Genomic DNA, 20,823 nt, shown 5'->3' on the forward strand with positions numbered 1-20,823 from the left:
GAATGGCAATCATTAAAAAGTCAGGAAACAACAGATGCTGGAGAGGATGTGGAGAAATAGGAACGCTTTTACTCTGTTGGTGGGAGTGTAAATTAGTTCACCCATTGTGGAAGACAGTGTGGTGATTCCTAAAAGTTCCAGAACTAGAAATATCATTTGACCCAGCAATCCCACTACTGGGTATATACCCAAAGGATTATAAATCATTCTACTATAAAGACACAGGCACACATATGTTTATTGTGGCACTGTTCACAATAGCAAAGACTCAGAACCAACCCAAATGCTCATCAATGATAGACTGGATAAAGAAAATGTGGCACATATACACCATGGAATACTACGCAGCCATAAAAAGGGATGAGTTCATGTCTTTTGCAGGGACATCAATGAAGCTGGAAACCATCATTCTCAGCAAACTATCACAAGAACAGAAAACCAAACACTGCATTTTCTCACTCATTAGTGGGAGTTGAATAATGCGAACACATGGACATAGAGAGGGGATCATCAGACACTCAGGCTTTTGGGGGGGTGTACGGTGGGGGGAGGGATAGCATTAGGAGAAATACCTAATGTAGATGATGGGTTGATGGGTGCAGCAAACCACCATGGCACATGTATACCTATGTAACAAACCTGCACGTTCTGCATATATACCCCAGAACTTAAAGTATTAAAAAAAAAAAAAAGAAAGAAAAAGAAAAGAAACACCAGTCTCCTGCATACACTATGGCCCTCTTGGAGATCCAGAATGCATATTAAAAGTTCTGAGAGGCTGGGCACAGTGGCTCACACCTGTAATATCAGTACTTTCAGAGGTCAGGGCAAGAGGGTCACTTGAGATCAGGAGTTCAAGACACACCAGGGCAACAAGCAAAACCCTCATCTCTACCAAAAAAATAAAAAATTAAGAAAGTTAGCCAGGTGTGGTTCCAGCTACCTAGGAGACTGAGGCTTCAATGAGCTATGATCATGCCACTGCACTCTAGCCTGGGTGTCAGAGTGAGGCCCCAACTCTAAAGTAAAAATGAAACTAAAAAATGTTCTGGGAAACTCTAAACCTTGTTTAACTTTTTTAACCCAATTTTCCTCAAATTTCTTGAGTTTTGGTCCCTTTCCCCTAAATACTGAGAATTAGCCCGGCAGAAAAATAATAGCCTGTGGTACAGGGATTCCCTAACCCCTGGGGCCTGGACCGGTACCATTAGGTGGCCTGTTAGGAACCAGGCTGCACAGCAGGAGGTGAGCAGTGGCCAAACAAGCATTACTGCCTGAGCTCTACCTCCTGTCAGATCAACAGTGGCATTAGATTCTCATAGGAGCATGAACCCATCATGAACTGCGCATGCAAGGGATCTAAGTTGCATGCTCCTTATGAGAATATAATGCCTAACGATCTGAGATGAAACAGTTTCATCATGAAACCAGCCACCCACCCCATCCGTGGAAAAACTGTCTTCCACAAAACCAGTCCCTGGTGCCAAAAAGGTTGGCTACAGCTGCTGTGGCACACACTTTAATTAATTCTACACTGATTTTAAACAATCAAATCTTGTTTCTTTGTTGATTTATATCATCATTTCAGAAAACTTTCTCGCTTTCCTTGTGTTGCCTCTGTCTAATATTTTAGCTTGAAGTTTAATTGCTAACCCAAGGTTTCAGTAAGAGGCCTTCCCTAAAAGAAAAGTGATGTTTGGTAAATTATGTAACAAAATGTAGTTTCGCTATAAAGAGGAATAACATGGTTCTACCACATTACTTCTTTGTGCACTCATTCATGTGTTCCTTCACTCATTTGACTTGTTTATTCCCAGAAGTACAGTGATAAAGGCTGTAAATGCAAATGGGGAAAAATTCACTACACCTATAATGAGTCCTATGACAGAGATAAGAATAGAAAAGCCCTATTTCTCTCCTAACTGGAAAGGGATGAGGGAAGTTGACAGGTTAAATAAAGTTCACAGCAAGGCTCATAGTAGAGATGAAGAATTTTGGTTGCAAGTGAGAGAGACTCAACTCCAACTAGATTAAGCAGGAGGGGAGTGTGTCAACTCATTACTTAGGCATTCCAAGGGTAGAGCTGGCCTCAGGCATGACCAGTTCCATGAAGTCAAAGGACATTAACAAGACTGTTTGCCCTCATCTATTTCTCATGTCTACTTTTCTCTAGTTGTTGCCAGCACAAATAGGGTTTTTCCATGAGACAGGAAGGACAGCAGCCCCTAATTCATTCACATCCTTCTAGCAACATGACCAAAAAGGCAAGGCCCCTTCTTCAACTCTCTCTCTCCATCAGCCTCAGAGTAGCATTCTCATGCCCCAGACCAATCATCACATTCCAATTACTGGCTCAGCTGCCTATCAGCCTGCAGCTTCAAACTCCTTCTGAGGCCCACAAGAACCCCAGGGCTGTGTGGGAGGTGACACAGACAATCACAGCTCCGATTTTACATTATGTAGACAGTGAAATGGAGATGAAATTTTCAAACAAGCAATAAAGAACTTGCATGAGATTTCGGAGTATAACTTTCAGGGACTGTCTTTTTTGTTCTCCTTATTTTGTTTTGTTTAGTTTTTTTACCCCAGGTAAAAAGGTGAACAGCTGAGAGATGTAACTGTATTTTTCTTTTCTTAAGCAATTTTTTCTTCCTCTGCCTATATTCACCTTTTCTTCTGAGGGAAAGGTAAAACCACTGCTTTTAAGTGAGAAGAAATATCAGTTATTGTACTAACAGGGTATGTGTTCAAGAATCAAAAAACCTTGCCTATTCTACTTAAGGCTTTAAAAATTACTTTGCTAATCCCATTACTGGGAATATACCCAAAGGATTATAAATCGTTCTACTATAAAGACACATGCACATGTATGTTTATTGCAGCACTATTTACAAGAGCAAAGACTTGGAACCAACCCAAATGCCCATCAATGATAGAATGGATAAAGATATTGTGGCTTATATACACCATGGAATACTAGCAGCCATAAAAAAAAGAATAAGTTAATGTCCTTTGCAGGGACATGGATGAAGCTGGAAGCCATCATTCTCAGCAAACTAACACAGGAACAGAAAACCAAACACCACATGCCCTCACTCATGAGTGGGAGCTGAACAATGAAAACATATGGACACAGGGAGGGGAACATCACACACCAGGGCCTGTTGGGGAATGGGAGGCAAGGGGAAGGAGAGCATTAGGACAAATACCTAATGCATGCGGGGTTTAAAACCTAGATGGCAGGTTGATAGGTGCAGCAAACCACCATGGCACATGTATACCTATGTAACAAACCTGCACGTTCTGCACATGTATCCCAGAATTTAAAGTAAAAATTTTTTTAAAAATTAGTTTGCTAATGTCTTTCAACTCCAATGTCTTAGTGTAACTTCAGGTGCTATTGAGTTTTGACCTAGGGTGGCATAAAGAAAATAGATTCCATTATTTTGTAACATTGCTCATTCCATAAATAAATAAAGTTCAACAATATAACTAATTAAATAATTTTAGACATTTAAACACATGTACACAGAATATACTATTTCTATGCATGTACTTACATACACCAAGGTTTCTTTCAAGATGCATCAACATTATTAGGCTTCACTCACAGTCCTTAATAAAGATTCTTGAGCTTTGTCTTCTTCAAGCAAATTTAATTCTAGAATTTCCATTTTTGGGTATTCCTCAAATTGTGATCCAGGACTACATGCATCAAAATTACATGAGAAAGCTTATTCAAATGCAGAATTTGGGACCCCACTCTATATCTATTGAATCAGAATCTCATGGGGAAAGTTCTAGGAATCTTAGTATTTAAAGCTTTGCAAATGATATTTCCACACCTTAAAATATGAGAAGCTCCATTCTAAAACTTTGGAGAGTTTTAATTACAATTTCTGAGTTACGGTGTCAGATACTATGTTTTTCTATCTCTAAAGTAGGATAAAATATTTGTGAATTCTGTGAACTTTATTTTGTTATTAAAATGTAATTAGCAATCTTTGTGGGTCATGCTGGTTTGAAGTTCTCTGACAAAGTAGCTATAAGCATAGTTAATGAAACAAAGTCCTTTGGATTTAAAAATACTCACTCTAATGAGTATTAATGAATAAGATAGGTAAATTCCATTGTAACAAACTTTTGTGATTATAACAAATGAATCAATATGATTTTATTATAATATTACATTGCAAGAACTGATGTGATAATTAAGATCCAACTGAAATTAATCTAGATAGTAAAATTTTATGAAAACTCATTACAGTTGTGAGCTTTCTTCCAAAGGAACAACCTAGACTTTTCATAAACAGGATTTTATTTCCAATCCAAGACGTTATAAGAAGTCAATACATACAATCCAGTTCCTCCCACTAGCAATTCTATAGGAGTTGCTTAGAAAGTCTTTGCATCTTTAGAGCCAGAAGAGCCTTAGGGATAGTGAATTTCAACCCTTCTTACAGATGAAGAGACTGAAGGGCAAATCTCATGATTGACAGCAGAAACAGAAGGAAAATCATAGTGTTCTGATTGCCTAGTCCTCCTACTGGAGTGCAGAATTAAATGATTCTTCTGGAATATCCATTGTTCTCAAAGATTCAGGGGTGGGTGGGAGCAAACTTTTTTTTATATATAACAGGTATGCTACAGAGTTAAAAAAAAAAAAAAAAAGTCATGTAAAACATGAGACTTGAAAGAAATACCATTCAGTCACCTTGAGTTATTCATTCTTTCTCTCCTTCCATTCAAGATACATGGTGAAAATGTTTAAAAATCCCAGTGCCTACCCCAATTTCCCTACCAAAATATGACAAAACTAAAAGAGAACAGAGAACATGACACCCAAAGTAGTCATGTATAATTACTTTATACATATCCAGATAGATCCAGCGTGGTTGAGAATAAAGCAAGTGAGGGCATTAAGCTCTTCTCAGATAGTTTACTGAGCATCTACTACAACTCTGGGCCTGGGTTTCACTTATTCACTCTATTATTCAACAGACACATATGGAACACCTACTAGGAGCTAGAAGCTATGACATGCTCTGTTGATATTAAGAGGAATAGACAGAGGAAAGCAAAATTAAACCCACAATTACAGTGTGTTAGATTACTGTAACAATCTAACAGTAATCTGTAGAACCAGGTGTTATGGCCAAAACTACTCAACTAGGTTGACTCAGAGAAGAATCAAAGTGGAAATGACATTGGGCTGAGTCTTGAAAGACAACCAGGAGTTTATCTAATGGAATAATGGAAAAGGAAGAGAAAATAGTGGGGACAACCCATGCAGAGGTATGAAAGGGTGAGGAGTCATCTATAAGCAGTTGAAGAGAGGATGCAGAGAAAACAATATTACAGACATGAGCATTGTTTTTGTGCCATATAGCACAATGTGGGCAAAGCCAAACAAGTTTTTAAAATAATAATAATCTACCCTCCTTGAGCAACATACTGTAGAATGGTGAATGAGGGAGCCCATCCTTGAGAGCTGGATTCAGAATGAAAGAAATGTATTCTTACATTTCCTCTCTTTAAAGCCTTAGATGCCTTCCCAGCTTTCAAAGTCCACCTCTTCCAGCAAAACTGCTAGGATTTCCAGAATCCAAACAGAGTCCTTGAAAGGAAGGAATGATCAAATCAAAGAGGGGATATGCATCCCCATGATTACCATAAAATTTTGTCTCCTTTCTAAGTCCCTTGGTATGTAGATCATAGCCGTTTTTTGCACTGGTAAGAGATGGTAGGTGATAGACATGAGTTCCAGGTTTCACTACTTTAAAACCGTGTGACTTCAGGGAAGCCACATACCTCTCAGGAAATTTTTCTCATCGTAAACACCCTGCTAGTTCAATGTGGAGCTTAGACATGACGTGAGGCAGAGCACCTGTTACAAGGTCTAGCCTATCCTGGGCCTTCTATGGGGCAGCTGCTACCAGTATTAGGCAGTTTCATTCATTCATTCAACAAATATTTACTGAGGACTTACCATGCAGAAGCCAGAAGGAATATAAAAATAAATCTGAATTGGATTTTGCTCTCAAGGACCTCCCAATCTATAGAAGAGATATACGACCAAGCCAAATAGCTATACCATAAAGAAGAAAGTATTTACCACTAGGAGAAATTACTGGGGTAGTTGGGAGGATGGGCGGAGATTACTTGTAGAGTGGAGGGATTTGGTAAGAGAGAAGGGGAAAGGACTAGGGGCTGGCTGAGGATAAGAGAGAGGAGAAATAGCTGAGCTGGGCACTCTTACGCCTTCTGATGTGGGTATAGCGAGTATCCATGGGACCCTTTCACAAATGAAATAAAAGGGGTCCGGGAAGTATCACAACTCACTCAACTCAGAACTCCCTACCTCTAATCCAAAACATTTGTCATTAAATCTACCTCCTATAGCTAGGGCCATTTGCAGATGGTAGGGGGCAAGACAGGGGAAAGTAGCAGGAAGGAGGTGATGGGGTCACCGGGCACTGTCGCAGGTCAAGGCAGAGCAGACTCAGCGGGGCGCGCGGTAAGAGGGGGAGGGCAGGGGCGGGCCGGCAGGGAAGGGTGTGTGGAAGGGCAGGCCAAGGGGCGGGGAGAGGGGTGCGGGCCGCACTCAGAGGCCGTCCAAGACGCTGGCAAGCCGCAGAAGCCCAGTTCGCCGGCCATGAAGCAGCGGTTCTCGGCGCTGCAGCCGCTGCAGCTGCTGCTGCTGCTGCAGCCGTTGCTGCCACGAGCGCTGAAAGAGGCGCGCTGCCCTGAGCCCTGCAACTGCGCGCCCGACGGCGCCCTGCGCTGCCCCGGCCCGACGGCCGGTCTCACTCGACTGTGAGTACACAACGCCCCCGTCGCAGCCCCCTCGATACAGGACCCTCAATCGCCTATACCACCTGCCCTCCCTACTCCTTTGGCCCTCTTTCCCTGGAAGCTTGGAGAAAGATGCTGTGCCCTATCAAATTTCCCCCACGTTTTAGAGTGATGAGAACTCAAAGCTTGCTGGTTGTTTTTGCCACCCCATGCCCCTGAGAGCCCAGCCCCGCTCTTTCCCCCTGGTTTGGGCTGCGGCTGGGGAAGTAGAACTATTCAGGAGCCTCAGGAGAAGGCCGGCTCTCTGCTGCTACTTGAAGGGAATACGGGTGTGACGCTCCTCAACTCCTCTGGCAGGGGTCTCTGCCAGAGAAATCTTACAGGCCTTTGAGCCTTGGGCCAGCCACGTCAGGAAAGGTGAATATGGGCTCTGGCACCCTGTGGTCCTCTAGGAATGGAGTGCTCAGGCCCTACGACCAAGGGTGACCTCATCTGTCAACTGACCGCTGGCGGTCACTCGGGCATCTTAGTGAGCACACAAGCCGCTGCTCCGCCGTGCCCAGATGTGCTTGAACTTCAGTCTCGTGGTCTAATGGACCAAAGGCCCTGTACTCTGCCGCTGGCACCCGCGCACCCCCTCCACGCTCACAGGCGTGATTGAAGGATTGTATACATCAGCAAGCAGGCAGAAGCTGTTGTTTCCAGAGTGATGGGGTAAAGAGGAGAAGGAGGACCTTTAGCACTACTACTCTATCAGGGTGTCATCAAGTCTCCTTTCTCCCATTTAGAAAAAAGGTGCCACATAGTTCTTTTTTTTTTTTTTTTTTTTTTTTTTTTGAAACGGACTCTCGCTCTGTCCCCCTGGCTGGAGGGCAGTGGCGCGATCTCAGCTCACTGCAAGCTCCGCCTCCCGGATTCACGCCATTCTCCTGCCTCAGCCTCCTGAGTAGCTGGGACTACAGGCGCCTGCCACCGCGCCCGGCTAATTTTTTTGTATTTTTAGTAGAGACGGGGTTTCACCGTGGTCTCGATCTCCTGACCTTGTGATCCGCCCGCCTCAGCCTCCCAAAGTGCTGGGATTACAGGCGTGAGCCACCACGCCCGGCAGTGCCACATAGTTTATAATCCTATTTACATGAAATGTCCATATAAACTGAAAGTAGATTAGTAGTTGCCAGGGCTGGGGAGGCTGATGGGAGGGACAGTGGGTGACTACTCAGTGGGTGTGGGCTTATGGGGGGGCTGATGAAAATTTTGTAAAATTAGATTGTAGTGACAGTTGCAAGTGAACATATTAAAAAACACTGCATTGTCCACTTTAAATTCTATAGTATAGGATTTACATCTCAATACAGCTGTGAAAAGAGAAAAGGAAAGAAAAGAAAGGAAAAAAAGACAAAAGACAAGAGTATCTAAAAGGCTGGTAGCAGTCTTGATCATGTTCTAACAATTAGAGATGATGGAATTCTGTGCTGGGGAAGGAAGGAGACCACCCCCTCCGCCATTTCCTTTGAGCCCCCAAGAGTCTGTCAGGGACCCGTTTAATAGAGGAGACTCACCCTCCCTGCCAAGCCAGGCTTCTTCCTGTGGAAAAGTTAAAGGCCTTCTGGGAATAATTGAGGTTGAGAGATACAGTTTAAGGGTTGAGGGGTTTATATTAATTAGTTTCCATTAATTATCTTGTCAGCTCCATTCCCTGAAGGAATGGACCATGCTGATAGAATTTATTTCAATCAATCCACAAATCCATGGAATAGGCCTTCCAAGTTCCAGCCCTGGTCCGTCCCCGACAAGCCTGTCATGTTGCTCTTAAGAATGACTGTACTATGAACAGACTTTCTCACTTGCCTGCTACTTATCATACAGATTAGAGATCCAAAGAGAAGGAATAACTTGCTCAAGGTCCCACAACTATTGAGTAGCAATTCAGGATTTTATCTATTAATTATTTTTTTAAATTTGCTCGTCTTTGTAAGAAAAACTACTGCTTTCTTAATAAAACACACACACCCACACAAACGCACACTCAATTTCTTAGTACTGAGCAAAGAACTCCCACTGGGGGCATGAATGCGTGGGCCAAGTCCCAGTTCCTTTTCAATTTGGCTTTTCAGTGAGATCTCTCAAGGGCTCCTGCTGCCACGTGCTGTTCTCAGGAAGGGACCCCCTTCCCAGGAAAAGGCTGAAGTTAATTTTTTTAAAAATCCCACTTTCTCCTGCTGCCTTTCAGCAGGGTTTCAAGAATCCTAGAACCCCTCAAAAATATTTGATAGGGCTGACTAGGTTTGGGGGTAGAGACCCTGAGCATCCACCACCAGGAACATCCTCTGCCAGTCATTTAGCCTCCTTAGCCAAGCGTGGTGACCCTCACAAGGTTGCATTTCCTGAGCACCAGATGGTTGAGAGATGCCCTCCTCTTTCAAGAGATGCCCTTGTCACTCTGTGGAGGTTGAGCCTATGCAGGCTGAAACAAGATAACTTTTGGAACAACATAGTGACACCAACATCCATATGACAAGAGAAGTGCATGTTAAGCAAAGGGAGGGTTGTTACTTTAAGGCAATATTTCTCAAAGTATGGTCCTAGCCCAGAAGTATGAACATCACCTGGGAAATTTTAGACTGCATATTCTCAGGCCCCAGCCCCAACCTACTGAATCAGAAACTCCAGGGGTGGGGTCCAGCAGGCTACATGTTAACAAGCTCCTCAGGTGATTCTGATGCATACTAAAGTTTGAGAACCAAGGCACAGCTCTCCAGGCAGGTATTATCTTAGAGACAAAAAAGTATATTTTAAATGTCTTTGTGCTGTACACTTCCCTTCCCTACCCCCGCCCCCAAAACATGCGTAACACCTATTTATTGCAAAAAGGCATAAAACTAAAATCCTAAACCCAGAGGCAGATGGAAAATAAGCAGAATTGAAAAAAGTTTTTTATTTTTCCTCAAAGAGGACTGCAGGAAGGAATCCATGGAGGACAGACTGAAGACACAGGGAATGAGGGAGGAATGTTAATTGTTAGAGTCAGATCTCAGTGGGGGTAGGAGGAGAGCATCAGTCTAACAACAGAGGGGAAAGATTAATCTTAGAAAGAATAAGGATAGTTTTGAGTCCTGAGGGAAGAAGACCGTGGGTAAAGGAATAACTCAATATTACAAAGGACAGGAAAAGTGGACAGGTTCATACTGAAATCCTCTTTTCTTGATGATGAATGCATGAAATGATAAACAGTAATTATGAGACAGAAAACTGCTATGAATGGCAAGTTATCAGTTCATAAAAAAAAGAAAGTTTAATTATGAGGTAAGTCTTCCAGGAGGAGAGGATGTGGTCTTGCACTACATTATAATAGATTTTGCCTCTGCAGAGAGAAGGGGAGCACTCCAAGTTCTCAGGGTTGGAGGAGGCAAGTACCACAGAGCATCTTAGGAGTCAGCATCAGTCCCTCAATGGATGTTAGTTTATGCTTTAGTCATTTGGGGTCCTAGTAACCTTACCTTCTAAGACCTCCATCCGAAGTTCACTATTTGGTTTAAGAAGAAGAATAAAAACAAGGTACATGGATTATAGCTGCTTATCACTGCCAAGCCCACTGCTTACAAATTTTGAAAATGGCATCATTCAAATCTTTACTCCCCTTCCATATTTTATGTAAAACAAAATCTAAAATGTGATACAAAAAATAACCTCCCACATTTCATTCATTTTAATTGGGGGAAAAAAAATGAAAGAAAAAATTGATTTAAAAAATTTCCTTTCCTTTCATATTAGTTCTAGGCAACTGGAAAGAGGAGAAGAAAAAAATCTCACCTTGCCCATGGTTATATTAAGATCTTTGTCTCTATGACAACAGAAAGGTTGATCTGCTTGATATGGAAACAGCTTCTGAAAAATATGTTAGTAAGAAAATGCTAATAATTATGGCAATTTCTTTTTTTGCATGTTGTACCTACTGAACAGAAATTAAATTTTTAGACTTTGATATAAGACATAATCCAGAGGCCTTGGCAAGATATTGGCTTGGTACAAAAGTAATTGCCATTTCTTTCAATGGCAAAAACCGTGATTACTTTTGCACCAACCTAATACAATGTTCATATCGATCCAGCGTTACTGTTTCCTGACATCTTTCTTGAGTGTCTTCCTCTTCCTCCCACTTGCAGTGTAAATCAGAGTCCAAAACAGTGTTCAATGCCATAGAGGGATGTACATGTGAAGGGTGTGGTTCCTGTCCTTGAGAAGCCCACAATCTAAGTGGAAACACCGCCCCGCCCCAAGAGATTGGTACAGGTGTAGAGAGAGACAACGAGGCTCTAAGAAATTCACAGAATGAATTAATCACTGTGAACTGAAGGCTCCAAGGGAAGGCTTCATGGGCCAAGTGTTAAGAAGCTGAAGTGTGAAGAAGGAAAGAGGGGTCCTGGTGGAAGAACCACAGGTTAAAGTCGACTAGAGATTCCTTGCTGAGAACCAAGGAATAAGGTTGAATAAATTCTTCCCAGGCTTTGGGGAGGAAATATTTCTCAAGAGAAAACATAAAGTTGGGAGCTTTGATTACTCAGAGGTTGGGCAAAAAGAAAAACAAAATCCCAATCTTGACTAATAAGCTTTCAGTGAAAGTCATTATTTGATGATTGGTTGCAAAGGCATTAACTAAAAACCATGATTAGGAGTCACTTCCCCATGAAGCCTTCCCTGATACCCATTGCCCCACCCCCACTCTACCTCCAGCTTCCCCATCCACATACTCACTTCAATATCCTGGGATTACATATATTTTTGTACATATCCCACCAAAATGCAACCATTTGTTCAACATGTGCCTCTTCTGTCAGAGCACGTTTCCAAATCTTAGCAATATTGACAATTGGGGCCAGATAATTCTTTGTTATGGGAGCTGTTTTGTACCTTGTAGAACGTGTTCCAGCATCCCTGGCCAGGAGCACTGCCCTCCCAAATTGTGACAACCAAAAGTATCTCTAGACATTTGCCAAATGACCCCTGGAGGGGGCAGGAGGCAATTCCTCCCCACCCCTTGGTTTTGAGTCATTGTGCTAGAGTAAGAACCACCTGAAGAAGTGTCATTCAACTCAGGGTTCCCAGAATTTCACATGTAGTATAATTAAAGTGTTTACTGAGTTTCATGATTAAACTGAGATAGCTGAATAGGAACAATTAACTTGTGCAAAAAAGAAGCATGTCTACATTAGCTAGCATGTATTGCATCTAAATGTTATTTTTAAAATCTCCATTTTAGAAAATGGGGAAGTGAGAAAATGCTATAGGTTCTGAAGGGAGTTATTTGTGTTATCTCAGCATCCAGGTCCTATAATAGAATTTGTAGGCTTCCAGTCTATCGTTTGAATGGGAAATAGCAGACATATCAACTTCAGGGAAGCAAGACCTGAAGCTTACCTATATTAATATATTCCATCTAGATTGTTTTCATTTTATTTTTTTAGACTCACTCAGTAGGGAAGAATCAATCCCCAGTCCCAAGATTCCTTAATAAAAACAAACTGAAAAACAAAAACCACCAAGGCAGACTGAACTGAGACAGATGGGCTCCTGTTGTAGGACACAAGGTAGCAGCCCCCAGGAAAGAATCCACAGACAGAAAGAAGACTACCACACTCTTGCAAGTAAGACAGCTTGGGCCTACCCTCAGCCTTCCTAAATCTGGGCTGGCCAAAAAATCTCAGAATTAAGAAAGTTTATGTCCTACCTCCCTAGCCTACCCCCACCACCACCACAACCACCCCTAAAGAAACAAAGGCCCAAGGTTGAGGTTAATCTTGAACCTTAGCTCTGACTCAGCTCTCCCAGCCATGCCTTCAAGGCAACTCTTAAACCTGACCTTGCTGATACACAGACTCCTCGGGAGAAGCTCAGGAAGGACTAGATTTTATCTGTTTAAAAACCACCCTGTTGGGGAAAGTGAATGATAGCCACTAGCAAGACTAAAAAACAAGCAACAGAGTTCCCAAAATCTCAACACGAGTGTAGAGCCAAAAGGTTCACACACAGATCCCTTTGGCATTGGACCCAGCTTCCTCCTTGGAGAGCAACAATTCCTTGGGTTTTTTTCTTCATTTTTTTTTTTTTTTGTATTTCAAAAGCAGTAAATCAGATTAATTCAGGGCTCCAGTTCTGCTCTTTTGCCCACCTCTATCTTCTTCCTAAGCCCCTCAGTTGGCTTCTTTTCACGTCTTGAAATGAGGCAACAAAAGTCTCTTTCCAAAATATAATCTCCCAGAGTGGCTGCACCAAATGGTGTCTTGGCCATGTGTAACTCTGATCTTACACTTGAGGTTTTAAAGCCAGTTGAGTCACAGTGGTGAAGAGAAGCCCTGCTGCTCACTTCCACAGCCAAGAGGGCTGGCTCCATGGGAGCATATGTGCTTTGTTCCGGCAGCTCCCCTTGGCTGCAGAAAAATCATACTTAATGCGGATTTTAGCAAATTCCCACCCAGCTTTTTTTCTTATGAAGGGAATTAAAATAATCCCTCCCACCAGGCAGGTGGGCTTTCTGACTTGGTGGGCAGCTTCTAGCTGCTTCTCCACAGGGTCCTCATTTACTCCCAGCTTCTGCCTCACTGGGAGATGACACCACCTCCTGGCCAACCACTCACAGCTGCTCTGTATGTGGCCCTGAACCTCAGCTCCTTAATGCTGCCTCAGCCACATTCAGAAAAGTACAATTTATAAATAAAACGCAACTTTCAGAATGAAGATTTAACCCCTTGCTGCTGTTACATTTGTCCTTGACTCTGATGTAATGAGGTTACGCTACTCCTGGGTTCCTAATTGCACCTCATGAGTAGCAGCAGACAGCATTTCTGAGCCCACAGAGGTGAGGATGCTCTGGCGTGACAGGGTAGGGTCCAATGCAGTCCCCGAATTATTCAAACTGATCAACAGGACAGACTGGGCAGAACTGGGTTCTAGCACCAGGTCTCCTTTCCATAATTTGCACTGTAGGTATTGGCTCAATGATAAAATCTCTTTGCTGTCTGTAAAAGGGACGTGAAGATTCCTGTCCCCGAGTGGGGCCAGATATAGTGAAGATAAATGAGACAAAAAAAGCCAAAAGTATGGAAATACAGTTTTCACATAGTTACAAGGTATTATTGTAATAATCTGATAAAGCAGAGAAGACTAAAAAACCCACAGCCCATATGTGAGGTTGAACAGTAAATATCTATCATCCAAGGGGCAAGCCTGATGCAACAGTTTTGTTCCTGGGAGGTGTTAATTAGAGAAAATGACCTACTAGGTCTTCTCAACCTGGAAAGTGAATACATTAGAATCCCAAAATAGCACAGCTTATTATTGCCTTGAGTCTAATTTCTGGCCTTTTCAGCCCAGACTGAGCTGCTTCTGACACATACCTCCTAATACCCGAATATAGGCTGTTTTTGGTCGTGTCTGCCCAGCTAGAGCATCCAAACCCATTCTGGGTCTTTTCCTCCCCTCTTTCCCCATCCCTAAGCCTCAGACTGCACACACAGAAAGCCTTCAGGTGAGACTTGTCAGCCACTCCGGAACTATGTACTGAAATGTACAAGATAGCATGCAGGATCCAAAGACACCATCTCTGCCCTCCAGGAGCTTATAGTCTTCCAGATGTAGAAGAGGTATCTTCTTCTTAAATGACTACAGGGAAATGGAGAACGTGATAAATGCTAGACAAAGGTTATAAACAAGATAGGAGTTCAGAGCAGGGAATCATCTCTTCTAGCCAGAGTAACAAAGAGGCCTCAGAGGAAGTGTCATTTGAACTGTGTAGTGCTCTAAGGCTCATTCTCTATAGGGGCAACTGGGCTAACATGGTTATCCCATAAGCTCAGTTCTGGCCAGCTTAGAGAGGCCACTGAGGAATCACTATTCAAAGCCTTCGGTCCTCTCACTGAGCACCAGCATATGCCCTGTGTTATGGGCTGTCCATAGAATAGTATAATAGGATTACTTAACCCTGGAAACCTTGGGTGGGGCTCTGGATAAGTCTTTTTTCATTTGCAAGCACCAGATATCAATTCTGACCATTTTAATCATAAGAGATTAACTTAATAGAAGGATAAGGAGGTAGAAGTATGCTGTGAAGATGTAAGGATAATATCTGGCATCTTAGCAAAAGGAGCTCAGGGAGCTTCTCCCTAGATTTACAAGGAGTCAGTTCCAAAAACGACTCCTCTCTGTCCCTCTATTATAAATTTCAAATTCCCAAAAGGAGAATCTGACTGACCCAGGCACATTCAGCATAGAATCAATCTGCTCAGCCAGCAAGATTCTTCCACCACAATGCGACCAGCTCTGAGGTACTTCCAGAGAAGGGGGCATTTTTGATACAGGCAACCTCATAATGGTGGCTACCAGAGGGGATGAGCTAGTAAAAAGTGAAGGCACACATGCCAGTAATTTCTTTTTTTCTTTTTTTATTATACTTTAAGTTCTAGGGTACATGTGCATAACATCAGGTTTGTTACATATGTATACTTGTGCCATGTTGGTGTGCTGCACCCATCAACTCGTCAGCACCCATCAATTCATCATTTATATCAGGTATAACTCCCAATGCAATTCCTCCCCCCTCCCCCCTCCCCATGATAGGCCCCAGTGTGTGATGTTCCCCTTCCCGAGTCCAAGTGATCTCATTGTTCAGTTCCCACCTATGAGTGAGAACATGCGGTGTTTGGTTTTCTGTTCTTGTGATAGTTTGCTAAGAATGATGGTTTCCAGCTGCATCCATGTCCCTACAAAGGATGCAAACTCATCCTTTTTTATGGCTGCATAGTATTGCATGGTGTATATGTGCCACATTTTCTTAATCCAGTCTGTCACAGATGGACATTTGGGTTGATTCCAAGTCTTTGCTATTGTGAATAGTGCCGCAATAAACATACGTGTGCATGTGTCTTTATAGCAGCATGATTTATAATCCTTTGGGTATATACCCAGTAGTGGGATGGCTGGGTCATATGGTACATCTAGTTCTAGATCCTTGAGGAATGGCCATACTGTTTTCCATAATGGTTGAACTAGTTTACAATCCCACCAACAGTGTAAAAGTGTTCCTATTTCTCCACATCCTCTCCAACACCTGTTGTTTCCTGACTTTATAATGATTGCCATTCTAACTGGTGTGAGATGGTATCTCATTGTGGTTTTGATTTGCATTTCTCTGATGGCGAGTGAGTACCAATCAGGACATAGGCATGGGCAAGGACTTCATGTCTAAAACACCAAAAGCAAGGGCAGCAAAAGCCAAAATTGACAAATGGGATCTAATTAAACTAAAGAGCTTCTGCACAGCAAAAGAAACTACCATCAGAGTGAACAGGCAACCTACAGAATGGGAGAAAATTTTTGCAATCTACTCATCTGACAAAGGGCTAATATCCAGAATCTACAAAGAACTCAAACAAATATACAAGAAAAAAACAAACAACCCCATCAAAAAGTGGGCAAAGGATACGAACAGACATTTCTCAAAAGAAGACATTCATACAGCCAACAGACACATGAAAACATGCCAGTAATTTCAGGCACTTCAAACCCATTCTAGGCACAGTAGCTCACGCCTGTAATCCCAACTCTTCGGGAGGCTGAGGTAGGTGAACCACTTGAGGTCGGGAGTTTGAGACCAGCCTGGCCAACATGGTGAAACCTTGTCTGTACTAAAAAATACCAAAATATTAGCCCACCATGGTGGCTCATGCCTGTAGTCCCAGCTACTTGAGAGGCTGAGGCAGGAGAATCCCTTGAACTGGGAGGCAGAGGTTGCAGTGAGCCGAGATTGCACCACTGTACTCCAGCCTCAGCAACAGAGCAAGACTCTGCCTCATAAAAAGAAAGAAAAAAGAAGAAAAAATAATAATAAATAAAAGCATGTAGTATATCAGTTTCAACCAGCTTTTACACATTTACTTAAAGAAAAGTTTTTAAGTGTTGAGAAAGAGAAGCTTTTAATGAAAGAGCTTCCTGAAGCATATCTACAATGTCACTGCCTTGACAACATAATATTCTCTGCTTCTGAAAAATATTTTCAAGAAATTATTAGAGGTGATACAGACATTCCCCAGGGAGAATCCAACATGTAGTTTTATTTACCAGAGTTATTCTTGTCATGTTATATTATTGCTAGACAAATTCTAGTTTAAGAAGATAGAGATTGGGTTATTTTGCTTTGTTTCTTTAGAAAACTTTAAATGGGTTTTGAGTAAGGGCTTAGATATACTTACCATTTTCCTCTAAGGCTTTATATTTTTAATTTACTTGTTGTACAAATGACTTGAAAAATCCATTATCCAGGAATCTTCTTAACATCTTGGTTTACATGATAACTCCTCACACCTTCTTGGGTGCTCTGGAATGGCTTAGAGGAGAGTCACTCAAATTGCACTCTCCAATGGGAAAGTTTCAACTCACTGAACATTAAAACAATCAATGCTCAAATGCTAAATCTGCAGAGTGGCTCTCTAGAGTTGAAATATTTATTGGAAGGTTGTTCTTTATCACATCTTTAAAAGGCTATCAGACGAGGCCTAAAAGAGATATCTGAGCCCAAAAGAAAGGTACCAATTGAGAACATATATACTCCCTCTCAGTTGTCCTAATCAGAGGAAAGTCAAGATTTAGGAATAAGCCATAAGCATGCTATAGACCTAAAGGTGACTGACCCATGACAAACAGAAGAATCAATTCCAAAATCTGGAAACTACCCACCCCTACCCCCTGCCAAGGAAATAGAGATGTCATTAAATATAGCCTAGGTGACCTAAATCGTTCACAGTAAGCAGCTGTGAGTTATTAATAAAAATACTTATTGAGTCCTTATCTTGTACTGCATGCTATATTAGTATCGTGTAAATATAGATTTTTTAGATTATACAGATTTTATAGATGTGGAATGAAATTTTGATTTGAACTCAGGCTGGCTCCAGAGTGTGCACTCTTAACTACCACACTATGTGGCTTCAAGAAAGAAAGCAAGTGCCACTGGTGATGAAGACCCATTCCATAGAGTATATAGTGCTTGAGATGGACCCTTAATCTGGGGTAGAATTTGACCAGCAGAGAAGGGAGATGTGCCAAACAGTAGGAACTGTGAATGACATCAGGAAAGTGTGAGTCAAGTTCAGGAAGTACAAATAGTTTGATTTGTCTAGGGAGGTGCTATTCAGTAGAAACATAATGTGAATCACACAAGTAATTTTCAGTTCTCTAGTGCCCACATTTAAAAAGTTTTAAAAATGTGAAATTAACTTTAATAGAACATTTCATTTAGTCTAGTATGTACAAAATATTCTCATTTCAATATGCTATCAATACAAAAATTACTGAGATATTTTATATTCTTTTTTCTTACCAAGTCTTCAAAACCTGGTATTCATTTTATACTTACAGCTCATCTCAATTCAGACTGGCCTATATTTCAACTGCCCAGTGGCCATATATGGCTAATGGCTGCTATATGAGACAGTTCAAGTCTAGTGTGTTGGTTACATGAGCGCAAGAGTGGGTGATACAACTGGTGAATAAAGATTGAGTCTTGAATGCAAGGTTCATTTGTAGATAGGTTGGCCTAGGGGGAGGCAGAGAAGCTGTTTGACATGAGAATGACATAGTAGAAGTTGTCAGGAAGAGTAATCTAGATTGGTCAGGGGAAAGCAATGATGGAGTGAGAGGAAACTAATTAGGAGACTCTAGAATAGTCCAGGTGGAAAAAAGAATGGCCAAAAGCAGCAGTGGGTAAGGAATAAAGGGGCTGGAAGCAAGAGACAAGGTGAAAAACAGAATCTACCAGGGACTGGGTGTTCAATGGGAGAACAGAAGAAATGTTTGTGCATGGCATCTGGTAAATTCTCAAATAATATTGAAGGGAAAAAAACAGTATAGTAATTAAGTGTAGAGGAGGATAGAGGAAGAGAAAAATCATTCTGGTAGGCTCCAAAGCTTCATGGAGAAGCAGGGATTTGAGCTGCATCTTGAAACTGAGTTATGTCCTCAAGAAGCTGATGGCTCTTTTCGGGAGGCTAAGTTTTCAAACAAAAAACAGAGGGTCATGTAGTAGAGTGTATCAACAAACGTCCAAATGAACAGTACTGATGTGACTTGATTGTTGGAGGACAACAGCACCAAACCAGGGAGGAAGAAACCAATGCTTTAGTCCAGATCTGCCTCTGAATTGCCATGTGGTTTCAAAAAAGTCATTTCCCTTTTCCTCAGTTAAGATTCCTTCTCTGTAAAGTGAGGGGTTGGACCAAATGACTTGTAAGTAGCCCTTTCACTCTGACTCCTTGAGCCTAATACAGTAACTGCAGGGAGCCGTCAACAATAATCAAAACCACCTGGATGTATTTTTAAAGCCTGTTCCAAAGTTTTCTGGTGTAAAACTTAACATATTGGATGTTCAACTATACAGACTTCATATTTCAGTTAACATTGAAGCCTCAGCTCCCTCTAGGTAAATGCTGAAGACAATAGGCCAAAAGTGAAGACATTCCCTGTAATGAAGCCACCAAATAGACCGATGCCTTTGAAAGCTCAAAGATTTAAAATCATTTGAAAAGAGGAAAGCTATATTTATTTTATTCTAAGATGAAAGCAAGTTTATTACAATTGTGAGCAGCTTTGAAAAGAACACAGAACTTCTTAAGACACTGTTAAGTGTAGAGCAAGATCTTAATAAATACAAAAACACCAAATTCTTTTGAATTTAAATAATTAAATAAACTTCCTCCCATTTCAACAAGTTCATTAGGCAAAAATGCTTTAACTGTCTCTGATTTCTCTCTTTTTTCCCTTCATCTGATTTTGTAGTGTTTTAGAATTCAGAATGTAGCTCTAGCAATAAACTCATTATCTGTGGAAAATGAATTGATGTTTGTAGCTTTCTTAAATCAATAATGTAGTTGGCATTTTTAAAAACAATTAGAAGGTAGTGAATAAAAATATTTCACTTCTGCCATGTGTTGGGCAGAAGGAAAAGTAAAAGCTCTGGCAAGTGACCAAAGACCCTATACAGTCTTTGGGGACTCCAGATTGGTGCTGTATTTCTTCCCTGGCTCTTCTCTCCCTTTGCTCCTCCTCAGCCTGAGGGCCTCAGAAGGCCGCCCTGCCCTGGGAAACATCTTGTACTCAAGCTCTGAAAAACCAAGGGGAGGTGAGAAACCTACAGTTATAATTTGCTTTATGCAGTACCTGTCCTTAAAAAAGAGAGAGTGTGTCAATTGAACTCTATTTTCCAATCACCCAGGGAGTTTGCTATTTAAAGTAACCCTGCAGTAAATCCTTCTATAGAACAAAGAAATCTTTGATAGTGCATATGTCTCCCAATTGATAGGTCTTTATAAGCAAGGATTTCCAGGTTTTTTTAAATTTTTAATACATATAACATACAAAACAAATCTGTTTTCTTCAAGGGGGACACTAGAGCCCTCCTGACTGAAGCTCTCCAGGTAACATTACTTTGAGGATTAGTTAGCAAGAATTAAACTCGACAAATTGGCTCCTTCCAAGGCCATCTGTGTTATTAAACTCAAAAGAAAAAAGAAGAGGGGCCGAAGCCCCAATCCTGGGTACCCAGGAGACATTAGAAACCACTAAGGAGGATATGATAGAGTGGCATTATCTTCTTTAAGGTAACTAGATTTATCTGGATGCTGTAAATTTTCCTGTCACTGGACTCTGACACAGCTGCACTGAGTGCTTGGCAATTGGATTTGGCTGGGAAGGGGATCAAGTCAGGGCCCAGGTAAGAATTGACAGGAAGAAGCTCTAAAGATAGGATGGTCCTTCTGAGTAGTCCCACCTGGAGGCAAGGAGGCTGGGCCTTTATTCTATACATTGTCCAGTCATTGGATAAGGGCTGCCCAAAAGAGAAGACATAATCCTGGGTAAGGTAGCAATCTTGGTCTGTGTATTGGTCCATTCTCACACTGCTATAAAGAAATACCAAAGACTGGGTAATTTAAAAAGAAAACAGATCACTTGGACTCGGGAAGGGGAACATCACACACCGGGGCC

General features: G+C 41.7%; 1 protein-coding gene across 1 annotated transcript in view; it reads left to right on the plus strand.

The window, feature by feature from the left end:
- Positions 1-6,591: 6,591 nt before the first annotated feature.
- LHCGR (luteinizing hormone/choriogonadotropin receptor) overlaps positions 6,592-20,823 on the plus strand; it is a 64,595-nt gene continuing 50,363 nt past the window's right edge. Inside the window, exon 1 of the mRNA XM_011935850.1 lies at positions 6,592-6,816. Coding sequence (XP_011791240.1) covers positions 6,656-6,816 — 161 coding nt within the window. The 5' untranslated portion in view covers positions 6,592-6,655. The remainder of the gene's footprint in view (positions 6,817-20,823) is intronic.

Source organism: Colobus angolensis, unplaced genomic scaffold (assembly GCF_000951035.1).
Source record: "Colobus angolensis palliatus isolate OR3802 unplaced genomic scaffold, Cang.pa_1.0 Scaffold15, whole genome shotgun sequence".
NCBI classification, from domain to species: Eukaryota; Metazoa; Chordata; class Mammalia; order Primates; family Cercopithecidae; genus Colobus; species Colobus angolensis.